This window comes from Peromyscus eremicus, chromosome 6 (assembly GCF_949786415.1).
Source record: "Peromyscus eremicus chromosome 6, PerEre_H2_v1, whole genome shotgun sequence".
Taxonomy (NCBI): Eukaryota; Metazoa; Chordata; class Mammalia; order Rodentia; family Cricetidae; genus Peromyscus; species Peromyscus eremicus.
This window is the reverse complement of record NC_081421.1, coordinates 116,287,652-116,309,929: the sequence shown is the minus strand read 5'-3', so window position 1 is coordinate 116,309,929 and position 22,278 is coordinate 116,287,652. Positions and strand designations below refer to the sequence as shown.

The 22,278-nt window shown below is 46.7% G+C and overlaps 1 protein-coding gene across 1 annotated transcript in view; it reads right to left on the bottom strand.

Moving 5' to 3' along the window:
• Ddah1 (dimethylarginine dimethylaminohydrolase 1) overlaps window positions 1-20,971 on the bottom strand; it is a 123,335-nt gene extending 102,364 nt beyond the window's left edge. Inside the window, exon 1 of the mRNA XM_059265045.1 lies at window positions 20,558-20,971. Coding sequence (XP_059121028.1) covers window positions 20,558-20,860 — 303 coding nt within the window. The 5' untranslated portion in view covers window positions 20,861-20,971. The remainder of the gene's footprint in view (window positions 1-20,557) is intronic.
• Between the last annotated feature and the right edge of the window lie 1,307 nt (window positions 20,972-22,278).

Here is a 22,278-nt window from a genome sequence, read left to right as displayed (position 1 = left end):
ATCCCACTTAAGAAAGATTACTTTCCGAAGTTCCACCGGGTGCGTGTGGTGATATTTTGCTCATAAACTGCACTCCATTATTGCAGCTCCCCTCCCTTTCATGTTCACAGGAACCACTACGCTATCTACATATGAGAAAACTCAGGCTCATGAGGACCGTGGCCACAGCCACATATTCAAAAAGAATAAAGAGCAGCTTAATAGACACGGGGCTCCTGACCTCAAATCTTCCATTGCTCCTGCAATTCTAAAGCTGTCATCCATGTAACAGCCCCCGCCCCGGGGTTTATTGAATGTGAACCCTAACCTGTACTGACCACAGTTTACCTGATTCACCTAGAGGTCACTGAGCGCTGACTGTGGGCCGAAGGTCACAGGCGCTGTGCTGTAGGAAGAAAGTTGATAGTAGACAAAGGAAGATCATCCATCACGCAATAAATACTACAACAAAGTAGCGCACCAAGTCCAAAGTAAATGGACACACTGACTCTGGGAGTCTGTGAAGGTGACACACATCTGAGCCGTTTAGTAGGATGAATCCAGCCACTAAGAAAATGATTGTTTCTGTTACCATTATTATTATCATTATTGATACCAGTGCTCCTGTAGCTCAGGCTGATCTAAACTTGCCATGTATTGGGGGATGACCTTGAATCCCTGGTCATCATGCCTCATCTCCCAGGTGCTGGAATTACAGCTGTGAGTCGCTACAGTTGGCACTAAAGTACTATTTTTAAGTCCAGAAAGAAGGGTGTGGTGGGGATGTGACCCGGGCGTAGAACGCCTGCCTAGCAAGGGCACAGAGTTAGACCCTGTGTTCAATCCCCAGCACAGTGTAGTGAAAGGAAGGGAAGGAGCTAGGGAGGAAAGGATGGGGCACAGAAGAGAGGAGGAGGAGAAGATGGGGATGCAGGGAAAAGGGTGTTGGTGGGGAAAGAGAGGTAGACTGGTGATCTGTGCAGCTTTAGCCCTGGACCGGGTATTTAGGAACTTTGACATCCATGCATCTGCAGGCAGACCGTCTGCATCAAATTAGGAGAGGTGGTTAACATTAAAAGCACAATTAAGATACACAAAATAAAGAGGTCCATCTGTCCTCCCCACAGCGTGTGTGATGAGATGATGTTACATTTTAGAGCCAGACGAATTGACCCCATAGCTAAACGCCATCTGCCACTCTGACCACTTTTAGAGTGGAACCTTAAAGTAACACAAGCTAGTAGAGACATCTGGAACATGCCTTCCCTTTCTCCCTGGACTTCTCTAACTGCGCTGGTTAGATGTTGACACATGCGCTGAGCTGTCCTGCCTCCCCGGTTGCTTGTTATCATGACTAAGCGAGTACTTTCAGGAAAAAGGAAAGTTAAGCATCAGCCCAAGGACCCAAGCCCAGTTTTGGTATGACCCTCTGGCAACACCGTGACCAAGGCAGGAATGGGGATGCCTTCCAAGCTCAGCACCTCAAGTCCATTCCTTCTCGTTTGTTCCTGTGCATTCGCCCACCCCACCTCCTCCATCTCTAACTCCTTCGGTCCTTCCCATCAACCTCCAAACGTAACTTACATCTTAACACACTCTCCCCTCGCGCCTCCCCCCCCCCCCCCCCCCCCCCCCCGCCCCTGCCTCAGACAGGTTTTCTCTGTGTAACAGTCCTGGCTGTCCGGGAACTCACTCTGTAGACCAAGCTGGCCTCAAACTCAGAGATCCGCCCGCCTCTGGCTCCTGAGTGCCTGGATTAAAGGCGTGCACCACCACTGCCTGGCTTTCCACAGTTCTGAGTAGAAACTGAGGGTTTCTTTTCTAGTCAGTTCCTCCCCTTTTTCCTTTGGCTTCCCTTTGTCCCTGGTCTTCCTAGTGTTCACTCTCCCTACAGTGGTAGCTTTTAGATGACGTCTTATGTTTCACCCCGGGGCAGGCTACCTTTGAACAGGAGGGAAAGGAAGGACGTCATCCCTGCATTTCCAGAAAGACAACGACGCTGTGGCCTCCTCACCCAGGGCACTCTGTCTTGCACACAGTTGGGTGTTTGGATTCATGCAGCAGGAGGCCAGAAATACATGAGACACTGTCTGCCTATTTATACACAAAACCATGTCTGCGGGCAGACTCCACCATTATAAGCAAACCCACTTTGACCTTTGAACCTTGAAACTAAGCTGATGGAATCTAGGTTGGGAAATTGTCCTAAACCCAGTGTACTCACAGGTTGGCCAGCTACCAATGATTTGATTTGGTTGCTTGACTCAGCAAATTAATATAGGCCCATGAGGCCGGGGTGGGCCACAAGTTATTAGCAGCTCAAGTTATAGATAAATGGGCAGAAAGAACCATAGAGATCCCTAGAGAGAAAGAGGTAGGAAGTCAGACTCCATGATCCTAAGGATCATGTGGTTTTAAACAGAGTGGAACTCTAATTATTCTCTTTCTTAAGTGGGCAAGGGTAGTTCTCTGTTGTTTCCAACCTAAGAGAAAAAAACATTCTGACTAGAACCTAAAATCAGTAACTCAGTAATATGACTGCTAGTCTCAGCCTGGAGGCCCAATCTCTTTCATCCCAAGGCTTGCCAAAGATTCAAATTGAGTTACCAGGAATCCAGTTACCGAGAATCACAGGTTTAGTCAGTCTGAATTATGCAAAATGTGACCCTGGCCTTTGCTCTCCGAGTTTCCTCATGCGCAGGCCAACTCTCGATGCAAACGCTGGAACGGTTTCTTCTTGGCAAATCCACTCTCTCCTTTCACAACCACCAGCCAGAGGAGGAGGCTGCGCTCCTGTCTGTCTCTGCTTCCGTCACCCCGAGGAGACCGTGGAGATCTCACACGTTTCTCGTATTCAGCAGTAAACATCCAGCAATTATGATCAGGAGCTGCAATCTCATTCTCTCTCTTTGCCGGGGCCATTATTTCAGGTTGCCATCCTGGCTAACCAGATCTGTGCTCTTATCATCCCCGGGCACACTCTTTAATTCTCTCAATCAACTGTGCTCTCAAAGACACAGACCAGCGGGGATTCTTGCCGAGAGTGAGAGGTTCTGAGAACAGGTTTTATGTTAGAGGTCTGTGGAGTCTTCACTTCCTCCTCACACTGCCCACCTGTGTTTACAAGCTAGCACGCCTCTGCTGATTGCATTCGGTCCAAATCATCCGAAGAAATTCCACGTGAGTAACTGGTGTCTTCCTATGAAGGAACGTTCGGCACAGAGCAGCCCTACATACACTCCCACTACGGCCTAGGACAGCCCACCACGCCACTGCCCTTTCTGTTCAAGGGCCTGCATCCTTCCTTTGTTCCATTCTTCACTGTGTAAAATTGCAATAATGTGAACAATTTTTCTTTTACAAAAAAGTCATAGAACACAGGAAATCTACAGCAACAGTTTTGACAACTGAGATGTTCATATTTTAATCTGCTTAATTAAACATGGTAAAATTGCTTTTCCATCAGCAAATGTCATTTTGCTAAATTGCACCGAAGTCAGTTTAATGAGAGATCCAAGTTCCTTGATTAAACTTGGCCAGAAAGATAACATGTGAGGGATAGCTACCACAAGAGAGGAGAGACAGAGGGAAAAGGAGGCCCGTGCCTCACTTGTCACGTGACTCTAATCTTCCTGGTAGGTTTAATCTAATGCAAAGCCCTGCTGGTCCAGAGTCCAGCCACTAGATTGGCTCACAAGCCAGTGCCCAGGGATGGTCATAACTCTGGACAAAGGAAGAAGAGCCAGAGTAGAGGCTGCCACCAGAGACTCTCCTCCCAGGAGGGCACAGGCCAGTGATTAACCAAGCAGATGCACAGGAAGGGCTGGCAGAACATGGCACCAGAGGTCTTGGCAGGAAGTTTTAGGGATTCCACAACTTCAGGGGTCAATCTTTGGGTCTCGTGTTAGAGACCCAGACCGGAAATAGCAGAGGGTGGAAGTAAACGTAAACCCAGCTAATGAAACCAGCTGACAATCTGAGCATATGGAGGGAACAATGGCTACCCCAGGGCAGCCCAAACAGCAGAAATGACCAGGCTGACCAACTGATCTAGTGGCCGAGAGACCTCATTTCCTCTGTTCTTAGCAAGACACTGACTGCTCCTAGAGCATGGATCAGGGCCAAGGCAGCTGCTGAGAGGGTTGGATTTACAGTTCTGGTGCATATCAGTGCTGCACACGAGACATGATGTTGCTGCTTCCTCCTGTGGGCGGCAATCTCACTGGGAGAAGGTGGGTTACCCCGGAGGGCCTCTACAAACCCGAGGGCTGGGCCCAAGCACGAGAGAGTGTCATGTTTGGTCGCAAGAAATTCACACCGGTGGGCGGAGTCCTTGGGGAGACGGGTGGTCTTAGAAACAAGTAGGAGGGCTTTGAAAGGTATGAGAGAGTGAGAGAGTGAATGAGAGAGAGAGAGAGAGAGAGAGAGAGAGAGAGAGAGAGAGAGAGAGAGAGAGAGAGAGAAGTACCTGTGGGGTTAGCATTTGGGGCAGGATTTTAGTGTCCTCCAGCAGGGAAAGTAATGTTAATAAGACTAAAACCAGAATTGCACAAACAGGAGCAACAGTACGTGGGATCCACCAACTTCTTCTGAGCATAGGAAACTGGTTCCAAGCCCATACACGATTAAAGAGAGAAGAGTCAGGAGCCAAGAGTTTGCCCAAGCCTTCACAGACGTGAGAGGACTTAGTTATGGGGTTAAGGAAGCGGCATGTCACCCTGCCTCCCTCCTGCCACACACAGGGACAACGGGGCCTAGGCCTGTGTGCACCTGCGGTCCCTCACCAGGACACAGGTGCACGGAAGTGAGCTGAGGTGCTGCTTCCCTGTACTGCGGCTTTCGTCACTGGGGTCTGCGGCACTAGCTAGGCCACGGACTTAGGGTAGCCGCTATCTCACAACAGTTTCAATCTGTGTCCCAACTTTCATGTGCTTTTCAGAGAATCTCTCCTGGATCGTCCGTGGGAAAGCTGCACAAGAGCTGGTGTGGGGGTGAAGGTGGAATTAACTCTGACGGGGCAGCTTCCTTCTCGGAGCAGGAAGGTTCTCAGTACTCCTGTTCAAACCGGTTTTCATCACTCCTCTGTGCTCACAAGTTAAGGTCAAGACCCTCCACAAGCTGTCTAATTATTTGGACTAGATCTCTGCCAGTAAATATTAAGCATGGCTAGAGACAGTGACAGCCTTCTGTGTTCTCCTGGGTGTGGAAGGTTTCTGAGCAAGCTGTATGGATGAGCGGCAGAGATGGGTAGCTGCTGTCCAGAAACAGTATCTTCAGCAGGAGAAGGCCATGTCTCGGTGTTCTAACGTCGGTCAGCTGACTCTTGGGGTATCAAGCTATGGTTATAGTATTTATATTGATAATGTCTTAAGAGTCCTAATCCCCTAACAATGGGCTGAGTGTTCATGTCTGCTCTCTGGCAAAGTTACCAAATGCCTTGGCTTTGGAGAAGAAACACTGGTTCTTCGTCACAACCTCAGGACTGCTATGGTTGGCCCTGGTTTGAATGTAACCCTAAAAGGTCCCTGGTCTGGAGGCTTTATTTCTGTGTGAGAGGTAACTGGGTCACAACTACTCTCATTAATGGATTAAGAGCATCCCATGGGAGATTAGCCTAAGTTAGCTACCAAGAGAGCGGAGGTTTACAGTGAGAGCAGGCTAGTCCGCCCCTGGTATCCTGCTTTGGATTTTTATCATCTTCCCTCTTCTGCTTTCTTACACTTGGGCCTCTAATTGGTGCAGAGCCCATTCCCTGCTGGAAGAGCACACTCTCACATGCACGCAGGCACCATGACATTTAGACCATCCACCCGATGGAATTGTGAACCACCTCTCTGTTTTAAATCATCGAGACTCCAGTGTTTTGTCGTAACAAGCTGGATGACCTTGTAACTAGCTATTCAACCTTAAGATAACCATGTTCTCTTGTTTAAGAAGATAATGGGAGCAAATGGAGTGAGTTAGGGGTGCTGCCCTGGTGAGATGAGATAGAGGGGTACACACACAACACATGGAGCACACCTCGCTCTGAGTTCTGCTAACAAGGTGCTGCACCCGTGACTGTCGCTCATCTCCTGGTTCACCCCTAACCTGAACGTCTGCCAGCAGCCCGGGAAGATTCCACTCTCAGAACTGCCCCCAAAGACTGAGGGGGCCATCTCAGGCAGCCCACTGCTGGCTATCGGGGAGAACCATAGGGCTGAAGGTCCATCTTCAAGTGTCCTGGTACAGCTGGCTGTAGATGCTGAGTTTAATGTTCAAAGGCGGCCACGATCCTTACAGACTGCCTTTACACTCACGTCTTCATTCAGACTTCCCTAGTTATAGGTAGGAATTCTGAAACCCAGTGGTCAGCATTAGCCCTCAGCAACATGGCAGTTAATAAAGACATAGGGGGCTGGTGAGATGGCTCAGTGGGCAAAACCTTTGCTGCTAAGGATCTGAGTTTGGTCTCCAGTACCCACATAAAAAGCCGGGCATGGTGGCCAATGCCTAAAATCCCAGCTATCATATCACCCTAACCTAACTTGATTTACAAATGATTGAATCACTTCTAAGTGCACGGATTAACCCCATGGTGTTGTGTGAGCAAACCTCCATATGTGAACCTGCCTGGGCACTGGGAAGAGCCCATGGCTCTGTCTACTGAGAGCTTGCTTTTCTTCTTCTGTCTTTACACTTTGCCGCACATAGGTAAGTGATTTATCTTCCTACATGGTAATAAGGACCCACTACCCTGACACCAAGCTTCCACCTACTTAGTTAGCTTCTCTTTGACCTGTCCTAAAAGTTCATTGTTGAGACAGCAAAGATTGACAACAAAGACTAAAATGATAATGTTTAAGGTTTATTTGGGTCTATATAAATAGACTTCAAACCTCTTTACAAATTACAGGAAGAAATACACTTTACTGTGTGGTCTACAGCACACAGGGAATATGCATGTGTATCCATGTATAAACGTAACAAAGTTTACATCCAACTATCTTTGGCTATACTGTGAGCAGCAGGCATACTCTGTCATGTCTCACAATACTCAAGTTCATTTGCTAATAAACAAAAATACTGGCATGACCCACTCAAGGAACTCTATAATCCAGTTATGAAATGAAAGCTGTCATTGAACATAACCACCCCAAGCCACAGTATAAGGACCAATCCACAGTGTTCTGGGAAGTATCCTGAGAGGTAAGGGGGAATAAAAATGCTCTAGAAGCTGCATGGACCATCTCTCCTTTATAGAGAGTTCCAGAAAAGGCCACAGGAAGGATGATGTCAGAGAAAGGAATCAGCATGCAGGGTTACCAGAAGCTTGTGAAACAGCAACTCATTTTATAAAAATCTCTCCTGGCTTCAGCACATCAGAAAACGGAACTCAAGAAATCCTCTAAGCATTTTCTGTGACCCACATTGCCACTAAACGTCATTCTCAAGGCAGAGGCTGTGAGAAACTGATTTTATTCCAATCTTATTCTGAATGTGTTCAACCGTGTGTGTGTGTGTGTGTGTGTGTGTGTGTGTGTGTGTGTGTGAGTTTTAAAGCAAGTTGAGGGGCAGTAGTTGTTATAGCTGTGGCATTGGCAGTCATTAGGTGACCTCGGGACTGAACAGGGTTTGGAAGAGCATGTTCAGAATCTTGATTGAGCTCTCAGCTGCATTGAGGCAATGGCCTGTATTGTATGTTTTTCCACATTTACTCTCAAGAAAAGGCACTAAACTAAATCCTTATTACTCCTCCCCCTCAGTGAGAAGCTTCTGTGGGATCCAGAGTAGAGACAGTAGTAATACTCAACAATCATGCAAACAACCGAGGCTCTGTGAATAAAGGAAAACATAGACATGGACGTAGCAAAACTATGAGACACTTTTTAAAGCTACAGGCTCCACAACTCCAAGCCCCTTTTCTAACAAACACACAATGTCATCACCACAGTTTGTCCCACTATTAATCTTTTCAAAGTCTTCAAAAGACACTTGAGAGGATGGCATTGCCCACTCTTAGGAGTGGGCAGCTCAGCTAGAAATGGGTTACCAAGGGAACCAGGTACTCCAGCTTCCTATGCCCAGCAGTAGCCCATCTCTGAACAGTCATGTATATTGACCTATACTTCAGTCCTAATGCCTCACGCTTAACAGATTCCACAATCAACAAATGCCGAAACTGGCTATTTAGGGGAAAAACCCCTAAACTTTCTATAGCCATCTGTACAGAAAGGCTGGACTTCTACCCATTTAGTATTGAAAGAATACGAAGGAAAATTTGTGAAATGGGTGATTTTTCAAGTCACCTATGGGCCTCTGGGCAGTGATCTAAGAATGACATGAAAATTATAATTATGCTGTAGCATTCTGTGTTTGGACATATGTTGGAGGTTTTGGAAATGAAAAATAGACTCTGAGTTTCCATCTCCAATGTAAGATGATACTGGATTCTAGGGTATGCCAGTGTCAGTAACTAAGTTTCAACCTCCACAGACTGTGCTGGGAGAAGGGCTGCCTCCTGCTGGGTGCAACCTCTTTGTGGGGATCAAGGTGGGCTGTCGCTGCTGAATCCACTCTACACAGTGTGCAAGGATGCCAGCTCCAATGCAGGAGCATGCTCACCCAGCTCACTCCGTGTAACTTTCCCTTAACTGGTTTGAAATATCACCCAAGAGGAGAGAGAGAACCCCCCTCGTGTTCTCCAGTGACATCCACTAAGCCACCATGGGATGGGGGTCTTACCATTGGTAGACAGACATGGTTCAGATAGTAAGGAAACCATTACCATAAGGACTCAAGCCAAGTGAGTGGGACTCCAGAGTGGCCTGGTGTATGTGGGGGAACTTCTGAGATGTTGGTTGTGATCCCCAGAATCTACCTGGCCTGTAGACACGACCCTCTATTTCTACAAAAAGCCTGAGTGGAATAATCTAGTTGAAAGGAGATGCAGTAGATTTTCCTGTTTTCTTTTTAACCTGAACCAGAATAAGAAATATATTTCATTTACTGTTAGTATACACACACACAAAAATGAGCCAAGTTTCATGAAATAAAACTTTTTTCACATAGCAATAATATGCTGACTTTAAAAAATTAATTCTATTACTGCAAAAATAAAAGATCTAGTCATGATCCATTAGTGAGTCCAGAACAGTTGTCTAGAGAAAAGGGGACAAACGGTACAGAGCATTTTGTCTTCAAAATGTGCTCTGTTGATGGTTAAGCTGGTTATATACTTGGAAAGACTCAGAGACAAGGTTTAATGTGAGAGTAACAGAGAAATATGAAGATTCAGTGATGTCTTTTCCTAAAGACCCTCTATTTCCCAACATCATATTTTTCAGAGAAAGAGAGCACACCAGGACATCTGATGGAGAATTAAGACACTACAAAGGAAATCAGAAAAATACAAACTTGGGTTGGTGAGATGGCTCTGCGGGTAAAGGTGCTTGCCACCGAGCTTGATGAGCTGAGTTCTACTCGCAGAACCCAAGGCTAGAAAGCAAGACCTGACCCCCAAACCTGTCCTCAGCCTCCACGTGTGCCCCTCCCACAAAACACAAACAAAAGGACTCCTGGACCTTGAGTGTCTTATAAAATACAAAGTCAAGAGCCAAGATACTGTGAATACTTTAGAACAGAATATTAGCTTTGAATTTCTCACATAAATCTCCTGAACTGGAAAACATGATTAAAATATAAACAGCCTGAAATATGACCCACAGCCAAACTGGAGTCATATTATTCTTTCTTCCTGAGTCAAAAACTTAAGGAAAGAAAATGGATCATTTTCTTCTAGTATCATTTCACAGTTGTACCGTGATAAATTTGCTAATTTCAGTATAAAAACATAATTTCAGGATAATAACTTCTAGATTTACCACCAGCACATACCCCTCTTCCACACCAGGCTCTAATCACAGCTGCGCAGCCACTGAGGGGTTTACTGCCAGCCTGGTGGATGGATGGGTTCACCATAAGGAGTCAACCCAGCTGAGCAGCGATCAAACATGTGAAATCTTCTGAGATTTTGGTGATTATTTTAACATTCCATTAGGAATGAGAACACAATTATGCCTATATTATACTAATAACAATCTTTCTGTGTGCACAGCTAACTACATGAAGGGAACATTCAAACAAGTATTTCCTCACTTTATGTGTTTATTTAGAAAAATAACTTCATCACACACTTTCAGAAGACAAAAGTTAAAATTATAGAGACAACCCTGGAAGTCTAGAACCAGGAATAGAATACACAGAGTTTACAAGTCAAGAGGCTTGCAACGGAAAACCCACCGGGAGCTCACTCCGTATCTCTGAGTGGCCTCACACTTTCCTATGGCCATTGCTGTCACACTTACCACAGAACACAACTTACAAATCTGTGTGAAAGGGGTGGTGGGAGTGCAAATCGTGTAGACCCGGGGCTTTGGCTATTTCACTGGCTTTTTATTCAACCTCTTCTATAGGGAAAAACTACCTATCGGATGTGCTATACATGGTTGAATAAATAAATCCTTTGAAACAGATTTAGCAAATTCAGCTTTATCTGAATATATTATAATTATAATATAATATAATTATAATGTATTATAATCAGCAAGGCATAAGTTTATACTATAGGTTAATTGACTAAAACAAGTATTATGTATCAGGCTAAATAAGACCCTGTATTTATTCATGCAATTTTATCTCCTCACAGAAGTAAACCCTCATCACCTCCCCATGTTTTCCCAATACCTCTCTTCCTTTCTACTACACTTCCCACCCCATGCAACCTGAGTTTCAAAAGGAAAAAACTGCATCTTCCAGCTACAAGAATGTTGTATGTGGGGTTGGGGATTTAGCTCAGTGGTAGAGCGCTTGCCTAGCAAGCGCAAGGCCCTGGGTTCTGTCCTTAGCTCTGGAAAAAAAAAAAAAGAATGTTGTATGTTACTATGATTTCAGAAATCAAAACCTGCATCCTCCTAGGCAGTAGTGTCCTCTGTCACGCTACCTACTGCAGTATGTACAACTTTCAGCCCATGATTAGAGATGTAAATCCAGGGCTACTTTATCTTACTATGAGGTTCAATGCTGAGTGCTGCTAAGATGAGATCTGTGAACAAAAATACATTTTAATACCAAATAGAAATGAAGATTTTTCCTTGCCTGTCATTGGCATGGGTAATATTGCATACAGCAGGCATGGACAATCCTGTATACAGAAGGCATGGACAATCTTGTACACAGTAGGCATGATTAATATTGCTTACAGTATGGGATCAGGTTTGCTTGATACATACTAGATTGGATAATTGTGGGCCAAAGAGGAAAATGACTGAACAGCAAAGAATGCACTGATAACTTAGAGGACCAAAAAGAGAATGCCTTTCTAGAGTTTAAATAGTAACTGAAGAAATGACTCTCAGGCCTAAGGTGGGCTTGAGTCCATTGCAGGGTGGGTTCAGAGTTCCTGAGGTGTGCTACCTAAGAGTCCTAGGAGAGCCAGACCATTACAGAGCATTTTGGCAAGAGAGAAGGAGGAAGAACACTTAGAAACGGGGTCTGTGTGCTAGACAGTCAATTTCTCCAATACCAAAATAAGAGATACAGTTATAGATGTGGTAGTGAACTTGATTCAGTGCCTGAAATCTCAAGAGCAGAGAGCTTCTGGCAAAGTGGCTTTTCTCCATCCGACATCTTTCCCAACACAAAAGCAGTTCTTTTCCATTGGCCTGTCCCTCCCATTCTGTCTCAAAGTGCTTCATATATCTGGAAAGGCTGTCTCTACCTTCCCTGGTTAATTCTTACATGGCAACCACTCCTCTGGGAGTCCTAGAATGGGCCAGACACTCCGGGAACATGCCCACCCCCCACCTGTCCCATCACAGAACCCATCTCCCACCTGCCAGTGGTCAACTTTCCTAGCTGGACAAAGGGCATTGGTGTTATCTAATGCATCTTTCCAGCATTAAACATCAGATCTAGCACATACAGACAGGTGCTTGCTGAACACACAAACATGACTGATTCAATGATCCCCTCCCTTTCGGGAGCGAAGTTGTTTTTAACACGGTCATCACACTCACAATCACTACCATGCAATTTAAAAAAAAATTATACTTATTAAGCAATATAAGAACAAAGACCTAAGGCAAAAGTATTTTAATGAGGGCAAAGGTTACTTCTTTGCATATATTCGGCTTAATCAAAACACCTCTTCATTGATATAACAGCTCACCCTTATAAGCCCACTGGGCTCAAAGCAGCTGAAACGTCCCATCTGACTTGCAGCCTACACAAAGTCAGGCCCACCACAACCATCTGTCGGTACATTAAACCCGTAGCTCTTTGTTCTTTAACCTTATACTCTGCTGTAGTGATTCCTCTGTCGTTCCTGCTTGGGTCTGAAGTCTGGTGACATATGTCTTCCTGTGGGATATTACTTGCTCCTTCTGTACTTGGCTCCAGGAAGACAGTGGACATTATTAAATTATTTGACAATGACAAAGTCAACTAGGATAGCATTAGATCCACACATCTTTAAGTAGGATTTGTTGCTTGAGATTACTCTTGTTTATTTGGATAGAAAGTGCCACTGGGTGGTGGTGGTGCACACCTTTAAACCCAGCACTCGGGAGGCAGAGGCAGGAGGATCTCTGTGAGTTTGAGGCCAGCATGGGCTACAGAGTTCCAGGATAGGCACCAAACTACACAGAGAAACCCTGTCTTGAAAAACCAAAAAAAAAAAAAAAAAAAGAAAGAAAAGACAAAATATGAAAGTGCCTGCTCCTGAGAAAGCCTGAGGACAGATTTAATATTTGATATCAGTTTGAAGAACGCAGCAGGAGCTAGTGTTAAAGGTTGGCTGATCATCTTTATGGAACACTGGGGGATTTAGTCATGGTAAATACATATTTAAAGACAACCTGGGGTGAACAGTGCACGGGGGTGTGTAAGGTATTAATGAAGCCATTCTCTGCTTTAGTTATTTTAACGTTGTGATTCCTTCTTGGTAAGGAAGAGTGAATGAATAGCTACTGAATCTGCAGATCTCCATTCAGAACGTGCCACTTTCTGAGTGATTTCAGATCTCTCATTTAGAAGGTCCACAAGGCCGAAGGCCAGCCCACACTCCCATAAACAAGCACCTCCACGGGTTGAGAGATGGCTCAGTGGTCAAAGCACTTGCCCAGAACCTGTGAGGCCCAGAGTTTGGATCCCCAGAACTCACACAGATGACGAGTGGGTGTGGCGGAGCATCTGGAAATTCTAGCCTCAGGAAGCAGAGATAGAGGGTCCCCTGAGCAAGCTGACAAGAGGGACAAACTGTATCTGTGAGCTCTGGGTCTGACTGAGACCAGCCTCAGTGAACGAGTGGGAGAATGACTGAGGATGATTCCAGACATAAAGCTCGAGCCTCTGTGTGGTTGTATACACACATGCATTTGCACACCCACACAGTATGCCCACACACTTGCAAGCATGCATACATACACATGCATGTGCACACATACACACAAATAGAAAAACAGAACTAAGTACATCTCCAAATTACAGCACATTATGGACGAAAGGTAGTTGAAGACTTAAGTAATAATTCCTACCATGACTACAATAAAACTAATTTGGAAAGACATTTGAACTTAATAAGAATTCAAATATGTGCAAAAGCCATGTCCCAGCTCATGGGAATTGCAAGAGACCCACTCCCTGCCGACTCCTCTTATGGCTTTAGAATCACAGAAGGAAGCTCTTTTCAGCTAATGGTCTCTCTAATGGAAGATAGTTCCCATTCCTCATCTTGTTCTTCATTTCCAAAACATTTGAGATCAACTGTACAGGAACAGGTTACATCATAGAACACAGTCTGTCTCTGATACACACCAATTTTCAAATGTTATTACCAAGCTCACACAGAGAAGTTGATCAAGAAACACCCTGAAAAGAAACATGTGTTCTAACCAGTTGGGGGTGATGGTTTGCTGTTGAGGGCAGCCTCCAGTGTGGTCCCTTCCCATCAGTGACAGCCAGTGAGATTTCTAATTATGGTCGGGGCGGTCCTCATCTGAAGTCACACAGAAGTCTGAGGAAATGTGTGTGTTGAAGAAGCAAACATCTACTCTGCTGGCAAACAATAGACAGTTATGATCAGCCTCTGCCTGGGCAATTCAGGAGTTTCGTGTAAATGACGACAATGATGATGATGATGATGACAGATTCATTTATTCTACGTGTATGAGTGCATGAACATGACTGCATGTGTGTGTGAGCACCAAGCATGTGCCTGATGCTGGAGATCAGAAGATGGGGTCGGATCCCTGGAGTGGTTGTGAACTACCATGTGTGTGCTGAAAACTGAACCTAAGACCTCTGTAAGAGCAAAAAGTGCTCTTAATTGTCAAGTTATCTCTCCAGAGCCCAAATTATTACTTTTTAACTAAAATGAAAATAAACTGCTCTTATTTATGAGAAAGGGGAAGAAAATGATTCACTTAAGTTAAAGTCTAAGCTATTAATGAGTAAAGTGAAATCCGAGTAGTTCTGCATCTGTTTAATGCTCTGTGAGGACCGACCACTGGCAATGACCACTTCAAGCAAACAACCCTCAAGTTTTCAGGAAAATTCATTTCTGGAACTTATAAGTTGTCTGAGACTTTGGTCTCTGTGGTAGTTTGAATATAATTGGCCCCCATAACCTCAGAGGGGTTAAGAGCTTTGTTGGAGTGGGTATGGCCTTGTTGGAGGAAGTATGTTACTGTGGGGGCAAGCTTTAAGCTCAGGATACTTGCCCAGTGTCTCGACTTCTTGTTGCCTGTAAGATACATAACTCTCAGCTACTTCTCCAGCACCATGTCTGCCTGCATGCTGCCAGGCTTCCCTCCATGACAATGGACTGAACCTCTGAAACTGTAAGCGAGCCACCCCAATTAAATGTTTTCCTTTATAAGAGTTGCCGTGGTCATGGTATCTTTTCACAGCAACAGAAACCCTAACTAAGACAGTCTCATTACTTAACCTGGTTACCTGAATCTAGATTTCCTTGACTTTTAAAGAGAGCGGCAACGCCATCTTTCAGGATCCATGCACTCAAGTACTTGACGCTGGTTATCTGCTACTATTCAGCATAATCTTGGTGTTCCCTTTGCCTCTGGAGGCAACATAAGAAAAAATAAACTCAGGGCCAAAGCATACAAGTCCTGATATCTAAGTGTCCTTATAGAAAGGGACCATTGACCTAAACATACATTCTTTTAAAATGTTTTACTAATCCCTTGAGAATTTCATACAGTGCATTTCTATGATATTCACCTTCAACTCCTCACCTTATCTCCTTGCCAGCTCCCTAACCCCCTGGCTTCATGTCTTTTCTTTTTTGATACAGTAACTCAGTGACTCCAGTTAGTGTTGCCCATACACTCCTAGGCAGCGGCCATCCACTAGACTGTGATCAACCAACCTACCAGGAACCACACCTTTAAAGGAAACTGTGTCTCCCTCCCCTGGAAGCCCTCAACTGTTCGTAGCTCCTCAGTCAGGGGTGGGAGCTCATGAAACACTTCCCCCTCTGTTTCAGAATGTGACTGTCTTGGTCTTGGGCAGGCAACCACAGCTGTGAGTTCACAATACAGTGATCCTCTCATGGTCAGGAAACACTGCTTTGTTCTGGTCCTCTCCAGCCTCTGGCTCTTACAGTCTTTCTGCCTCTCTTCCACGATGGTCCCTGAACCTTGGCGAGGAAGTGCGATACTCTATATTGTCCCCTCCTTCCATTTACGTTAGTCTCCATTTTCCTACTTGCCTACTCCTCTTCTGGGGTTTATTACCTTACGCTAAGCACTGTCTTCTTCCTAAAGAGGGCCATAAAACTGAAAGTGACTGAGGAAAGAATAATGAAAGCCATTATCAGTCTGTGAGAAGAGATTGGTGTGGTTTTTCTCCTGGACAGAATTATCCCACGTGTCTGGGAAAGGATAAAATCGATCTTGGGGGGAGGAGAGGGCAGAGGATACATTTCACAATTTTGTTTAAGTAAGCGTTGTCAGCTAATCATTTATTAGGTGCTAAAACCCTTCAAAGAAGAAACTGGAGAAAATGGCTTAGTCGTTGGTACAAGAGTGGAGGTAAGGCTGGAGCACCACACACCCTCTGGTACACCCTGAACTTAGGAAATCATTATCTACACAGAAAATGTAATCATTAAAACAGCCCTCAGCCCTTACACCGTCTTCAGCCCTAGTTTGGCTTTTAGATGGTGTGTTTATAGGACTTTGACACTCAAGAGTTGACCTTTCCCTTAAAAAGATCACACTGGATTAATTTGAAACATGATCGGCTTCTCCAAGCTGATTTGTTTCCTGAATATTAAACCTATTGAAAAATATCCCAACTTGGAGAGACGCAGACTTGTCCACGGATATTGTTGACTGACTTTCTGTGTATACAGTCGTCTTCACCAAATCTGCAGCTTCCTGTACACGGTGTCTAAGCCCCAGGAATCGCTGGAAACCCGACCGAGGCAAACACTGGGTTTCCTCAGAAAAGCTCTGAAATTTGGGTCTTAGCTCTTTCTTCTAAGGAGGAAAGGCCATGCGGTCCAGCACGATGCTTTGATTAAGGAGTACCTTCTCAAGACTTGGATTAAGAACGACGCAATAATAAAGGACAAGAAGAGGCAGGGAGGGGCAGAGAGCTAAGGTTATAAAGCACCCATGCTCATAATGAAATGGTTGGGACTCGACCAACTTGGAAAGCTTGTGAAACACCACATAGAACACTAGAACTGGGTGTAGGGAGATCATGCCTGCGATTCCAGCAGTTGGGAAGCTGAGGCAGGAGGAATGCCACAAGTTGAATATAGCCTGGGGTACATAGTAAGCTGCTGACCAACCTGGGCTATAGTGTGAGACTCTATCTCAAAAAAAAAAAGTCCAAATCCCTAATAAAAGAGAAGAAATAAAGGTGGGCTAAATCATGGATACATTTGTCCATCAAAATACTTTCTGTGTGTCTATTTGTACTAGGCTTTGAAAACAGAATATGAAACAATGTAGACAAGATCCCTGCTCCTACAAGATAGTGGAGGTTAGGGAGCTGTAGGCAGTCACAGGGTATGAAAAGCATTGGCGGGGGGGGGGCGGAGAGGGATACGGGAGTGGAGGGCACTCATAAGGAGAAAACAGTTTAGGAAGGAAAAGGCGACGTCTAACATCTCAGAGAGAGGGACCAGAGCTTTGGAATCCTGCATACCTGAGTTCAGACCCTGGTTCCATTGGTGCCACTCTGTAACCCTGAGCGATTTATGTAGTCTCTCTGCTTCATCAATAATGACACTGTTGAATGAGCACTGATGAAATGTGTGTCACAGACCTGGCAGTTTATAGCCAATGGCAAGTACTCAATAAATGTTAGGTAAAATGGTATTAATGGGGACAGCAGGCCAAGAACAGCCAGCTAAAGGGAAGAGAGGAAGGAGGTGTGTGTCCAGAAACGTGGATCTATGAATGAAAGACCTGAGTCCCAGCCAAGTGATTGGGGGCGGGGGGAGGGGGCTTCTGAGGAAGAGGTGCAGAGCCTGGCTCAGTGGGTGCTCCTTTAGAACTCTGTTCAGAGGAGGATCAAACGTGCGCTAACCACCTTGGCCTTGGTGTGGAGATGTAATGAGGAGTGAAGTGACTGGGGGCAGGAATATCAACATGAGATCTTTAAAACCACTCCTTGGCTGCTGCAGATTTTCACACATACAAATGTATCTCAATCCAAAAAGGATCCTGGAGTCACCATTAGCTTGTCTGCTTAGCATTTCATCGACTGACTGATGGATTCACTCATTTACTCAACAAGCATCTATACCTGAAGCTCAGCATTTCTTTCATCCACCCATCCATCCAATGAGCATCAATACCTGAGTATCAGCTTGTTGCTTCGGCACTTCATCCATTCACTCATTCATCAAGCATCCATACCTGCCAAGGCGACAACCTGTGCTGTGAGAGATATTAACAAGCATCACCCTACATAGCCCTGTTCTCCAGAAGCATCACGTCCAATCATGACAGGACACAGCCTCTCAAGCAAGGGGGCACCTTAGCCCAGGTGCTTTGTAGAAAGGTCAGATGGCAGTGCCACGTAGCAGATTAAAATGAAGCCCCAAAGCATGAGAGTGGCTTGCCTTCACCCTGGGAAACAGAAGCATTGCTAACAACATCAGTGTGTAGCTGGCTACATCCCATTCATGGAACACAGTAACAGCCAACATTTACTAAACATCTTGTCTTTGGATTTCAGGTGAATTTATACATTTATCAGGACATTATGAAATCTTTATGCCCATCCTAGAGTGAGAAAAATGAGTCAAGGACACATACCCAGAGACACAAAATTAAAGCAATAGAATTGAGACCTGGCTCAATGTTCTCTATAGTTCTACATACTATGTGATCTCTGTGGCTGGGGCTGTAGCTCAGTAGAATGCCTACCTACTATGGGCAAGGTCCTGGGTTCAATGCCCTACACAGAAAGAAAACACAGGAGTTCCATGTGACACTCTGGGAACTGTGGGCCACTGAGCTGACAGCAGAATGCAGTCAAACTCTAACTTCTAAAATATCAAAATCTTTCCAGGAGAAAGATCACTGGTTGTTGTATGAATCCTAATTGGTCTTATAATAGAAACCCAGAGCCAGATATCAGGGTGAAAGCTGAAAGATCAGAGAAGCAGAGCAGCAGCCACGACAGAATCCTCAGCCTGCAAGGGACTGAGTTCCTGTCTCCTCTTGCCTTACATTCCTTTCTCCACTCAGCCATATCACTTCCTGTGTCAACCTCCCTAGTGCTGGGATTAAAGGTGTGTGCCGCCACTGCCTAGCTCTGTTTCTCTTTTAGACTGGATCAATCTTGTGTAGCCCGGGGTGGCCTTGAACTCACAGAGATTCGTCTGCCTCTGCCTCCCAAATGTTGGGATTAAAGGTGTGCGCCACCACCGCCTGGCCTCTGTGGCTAACTAGTGGCTTAGCTCCGCACTCTGATCTCCAGGCGAGCTTTATTTGTTAGATCACAAACAAAATATCACCACAACTGCTCGCTCTTATATTGGAAACACCAAAATTGGAAAGTTAATTACATGAATAATATCTTAGTTGTATTACGAACTACATCCTTGTAGATGTCAAATGAAATGAGTAAGGATGGTGACGGTACAGAGAAGAAAGGAAGACTCTCATCAAATGAATACCATCTTGGGAGTGTCTGAAGTCGATTTCACCCTTTTAAGTACTGCTGTACCATACGGCAAGAGGGCGTCAGAAGTTCTCCATCGTGGCTACACTCGTATTAGGTTAAAGCCTCCTGTGAGAGTGGGAGCTGTTTGCACATGTCAGTCTGGAAGGTGTGACGAAGGAAAAGCGAACAGGAAAGAAGGAGGCCTGTTACTCTCGGTGTTCTGGTAAACCAGAGTGTGGGAAGAAAAGCTGATCGCCTAAACGACAAATAGGTGGACTTGGATTACACTCAGAATCCGTAGGGTTTCACCAGGCAAGCAGAGCAAGTGTGGAGTACGCATATTTAAGTCCTAAGCCCTAGGAACTATTTCCAAATTGACCGAAGAGGCGAAGAGGCGGGGGAGAAATCCCTCCAGATAGGAAAGAAACCACCTGCGTCTTGTTACACTGCTGGACGCCAAGAGCGAGGGGGAATCCTGAGCCTGGGCTCTTCCCGGGCAGTGAGAAGAATCCCAGGCCAGATGGTATTTTAAAATCTAATCTTGCTCTACGTGTCTCTCCCCCACTAACCTACATTATTTTTAAAGCAGTCACAGCCATTTCCACAAGTTACGGTAATTGGTAGGCACTGCCCCTCACCCCTCGAAGAACACAAACAGCAGTCTTAATTGCTATGAGACAGACAGACAGACGGCGAGAGGGGGAGGGGGAAAGACAGAGACAGAGAGAGAATAAAAATTACGGAACTTGTAAAAACTACCACTCCTAATGAAACGCACACGCCCAGCACCTCGCAGTGAGCACAGCTTTTCAAACACGGCCCATTCACACACACACATTTAACACACAGCTCACTAACAAAACGTTAAATACACTCGCTCGCCAGGCGCGTTCTTCAAGACTCAATCGCCACCACTGAAAAGTAACTCGGACGCCCCAGGTCGCTGGGCACAGGCGCTGCCTGATGTCACCTGACCCGTCCTGCCAGGAGCTCCCTGCAGGACTTGGGGGACCCCCAGCCTCCACTTGCCCTCTTGGAAGACCCCTCTCCGTCTCCACTGGCAAGGAAACAGAGTGGCATTGTCTTCGGCCCTGTGTGATTTGCAAGACAGAAACGCTGGCGAGATGGGTCCCCAGCCCAGCCACCTGCCCGAGTCCGCGTCACCCCAGTCCAGTGGAGATCGCCTCCTGGAAGGCTCCCCGACAGCCAGGAGGTGTGAACAATGAACTTGTCTGCCTCGGATCTCCCACACCCAGCCACGGCGCCCCGCGTCCCGCAGTGGGAAGTTAGGAACTGAGCCCGTGGGGTCGGTTCCACGCGCGAAAGGGCCCACGCGCGCGCGTCCCCCGGCCGCGCCCCTCGCGTCGCCTGTTCGGGGCTGGCCCGTTACCTCCTTCCTGCGGCTGGGCGCCCCGGGGCGGGTGATGAGGGCGGTCTCCTCGCACACCACGGCCACGTCCTCCACGAACACGCAGTCGGGCAGGCTCTCGTCGGCCGGCAGCTGCACCACCTGCAGCCCCAGCTTGCTGCCCAGCACGCCCACGTAGAGCTGGTGCTGGCGCTCGGCGCGGGCGAAATCCACCTCTTCACCCTGGGAGCGCCTCAGCGCGTGGCGGCACAGGGACTCGGGCGGCGCCCGCACCACGGCGTGGGTGGCCCGGCCGAAGGCGGAGGGGTGGCCGAGGCCGGCCATGGCTCGCACGCAGAGACGAGCCGGCGGCGGGGTTTGGCGCGGCGGCCGGGTCCTCTCGAGAGCGGCGCGCTCCTAGCGTGCGAGCCTGCGAGCCTGCGAGCGCCCAGCGGCTCCTCTTGGCAGCCGATGAATGTGCTGCTGCGGGAGCCCGGCTCGCGCCCGGAGCCCTGCCTGCGCCACTGAGCATGCCCAGAGCTCGGGGCGCCACTCCTGCGCTCCCGGCGTCTGCAGCAGCCCGGCCTGGGTCAGTCACGATGTGGAGGAGGCTGGCGACTTCTCAGCTCTGACTCCCTCCCTGGGCCTAGGTGTGTGTATCCCACAGCAGGTGCACACCTCACATGGTCCCCCACGGGGACCTGGAAAGCAGGTAGTGCTCTACTGGCCCTGCTGGAAAGGACTTTATGGTCAGGGCACGAGGGGAAAGGTGATTGTAGATAAACTTTCCCACTTTCGCCTTCTGCGGGCACATGGGACCTAGGTTCCCAGCGTGGCAGCCTGTGTTCACCCAAATTGCCTTGACTTTCTTCAGAATGACCTATTGCCCCACGTGCACCTCAATATTGTACAAAGATTGCATTGCTTCCCACTCACGAGAAAAAATAATTCAGGAGACAGACACATGGATGTGATGTACATCTAGAAACCTCTTTTCAAAACCAAAACCAAAACCAAAACAAACAAACACGGTTACTTCAAGCCCACAGGGCAATTAAAAGAGGGAGGAAAGCCTGGGTCTCTGCGTTTATCAGCATACCAGCATACCTATCCTATCTCACCCTCCTCAAGGCTGAAGGCACAGTGATAAGCCTGAGGCATGTCACTGTGGGCTTTAACCATGTCCTGTTACAGACTTCCTAAAATGCACTGGAAAGTCACTGGTATAATAAGTCAGTGGTCACCTTGAATGCCAGGAACGGCAGGGCTTGGTAGATGTGTCACCCTTGATGAGCTTACAGGACCCCAGCCCCACCCCCATCCCCACCCCCAGCCCCACCCCCAGCCAAGCAGGAGGAAGCATCTCATGTACTCCTTCCAACTACCTTAAACAAGCAATAACAACAACCGGCCACATCTGCACAGATGAATTGTGCGAACCTCTCGCTCCACCCCCAACCCTTCCTCTAGAAGTTTTTGTCAGGATCCCAAAGATCCTGGGGGGTCTCTGAACCCCTTTAGCTGTACTTCTAGCCACATTGATTAAATCTCCATTCTCGGGCCGGAGAGATGGCTCAGAGGTTAAGAGCACCAACTGCTCTTCCAGAGGTCCTGAGTTCAATTCCCAGCACCCACATGGTGGCTCACAACCATCTGTAATGAGATTTGGCACCCGCTTCTGTATCTTAAAAAAAATCTCCTTTCTCTACCATTCACCACTATTCTTCTCCTGGGGACCGGTGGCTGAATGTAGCCCATGGGGA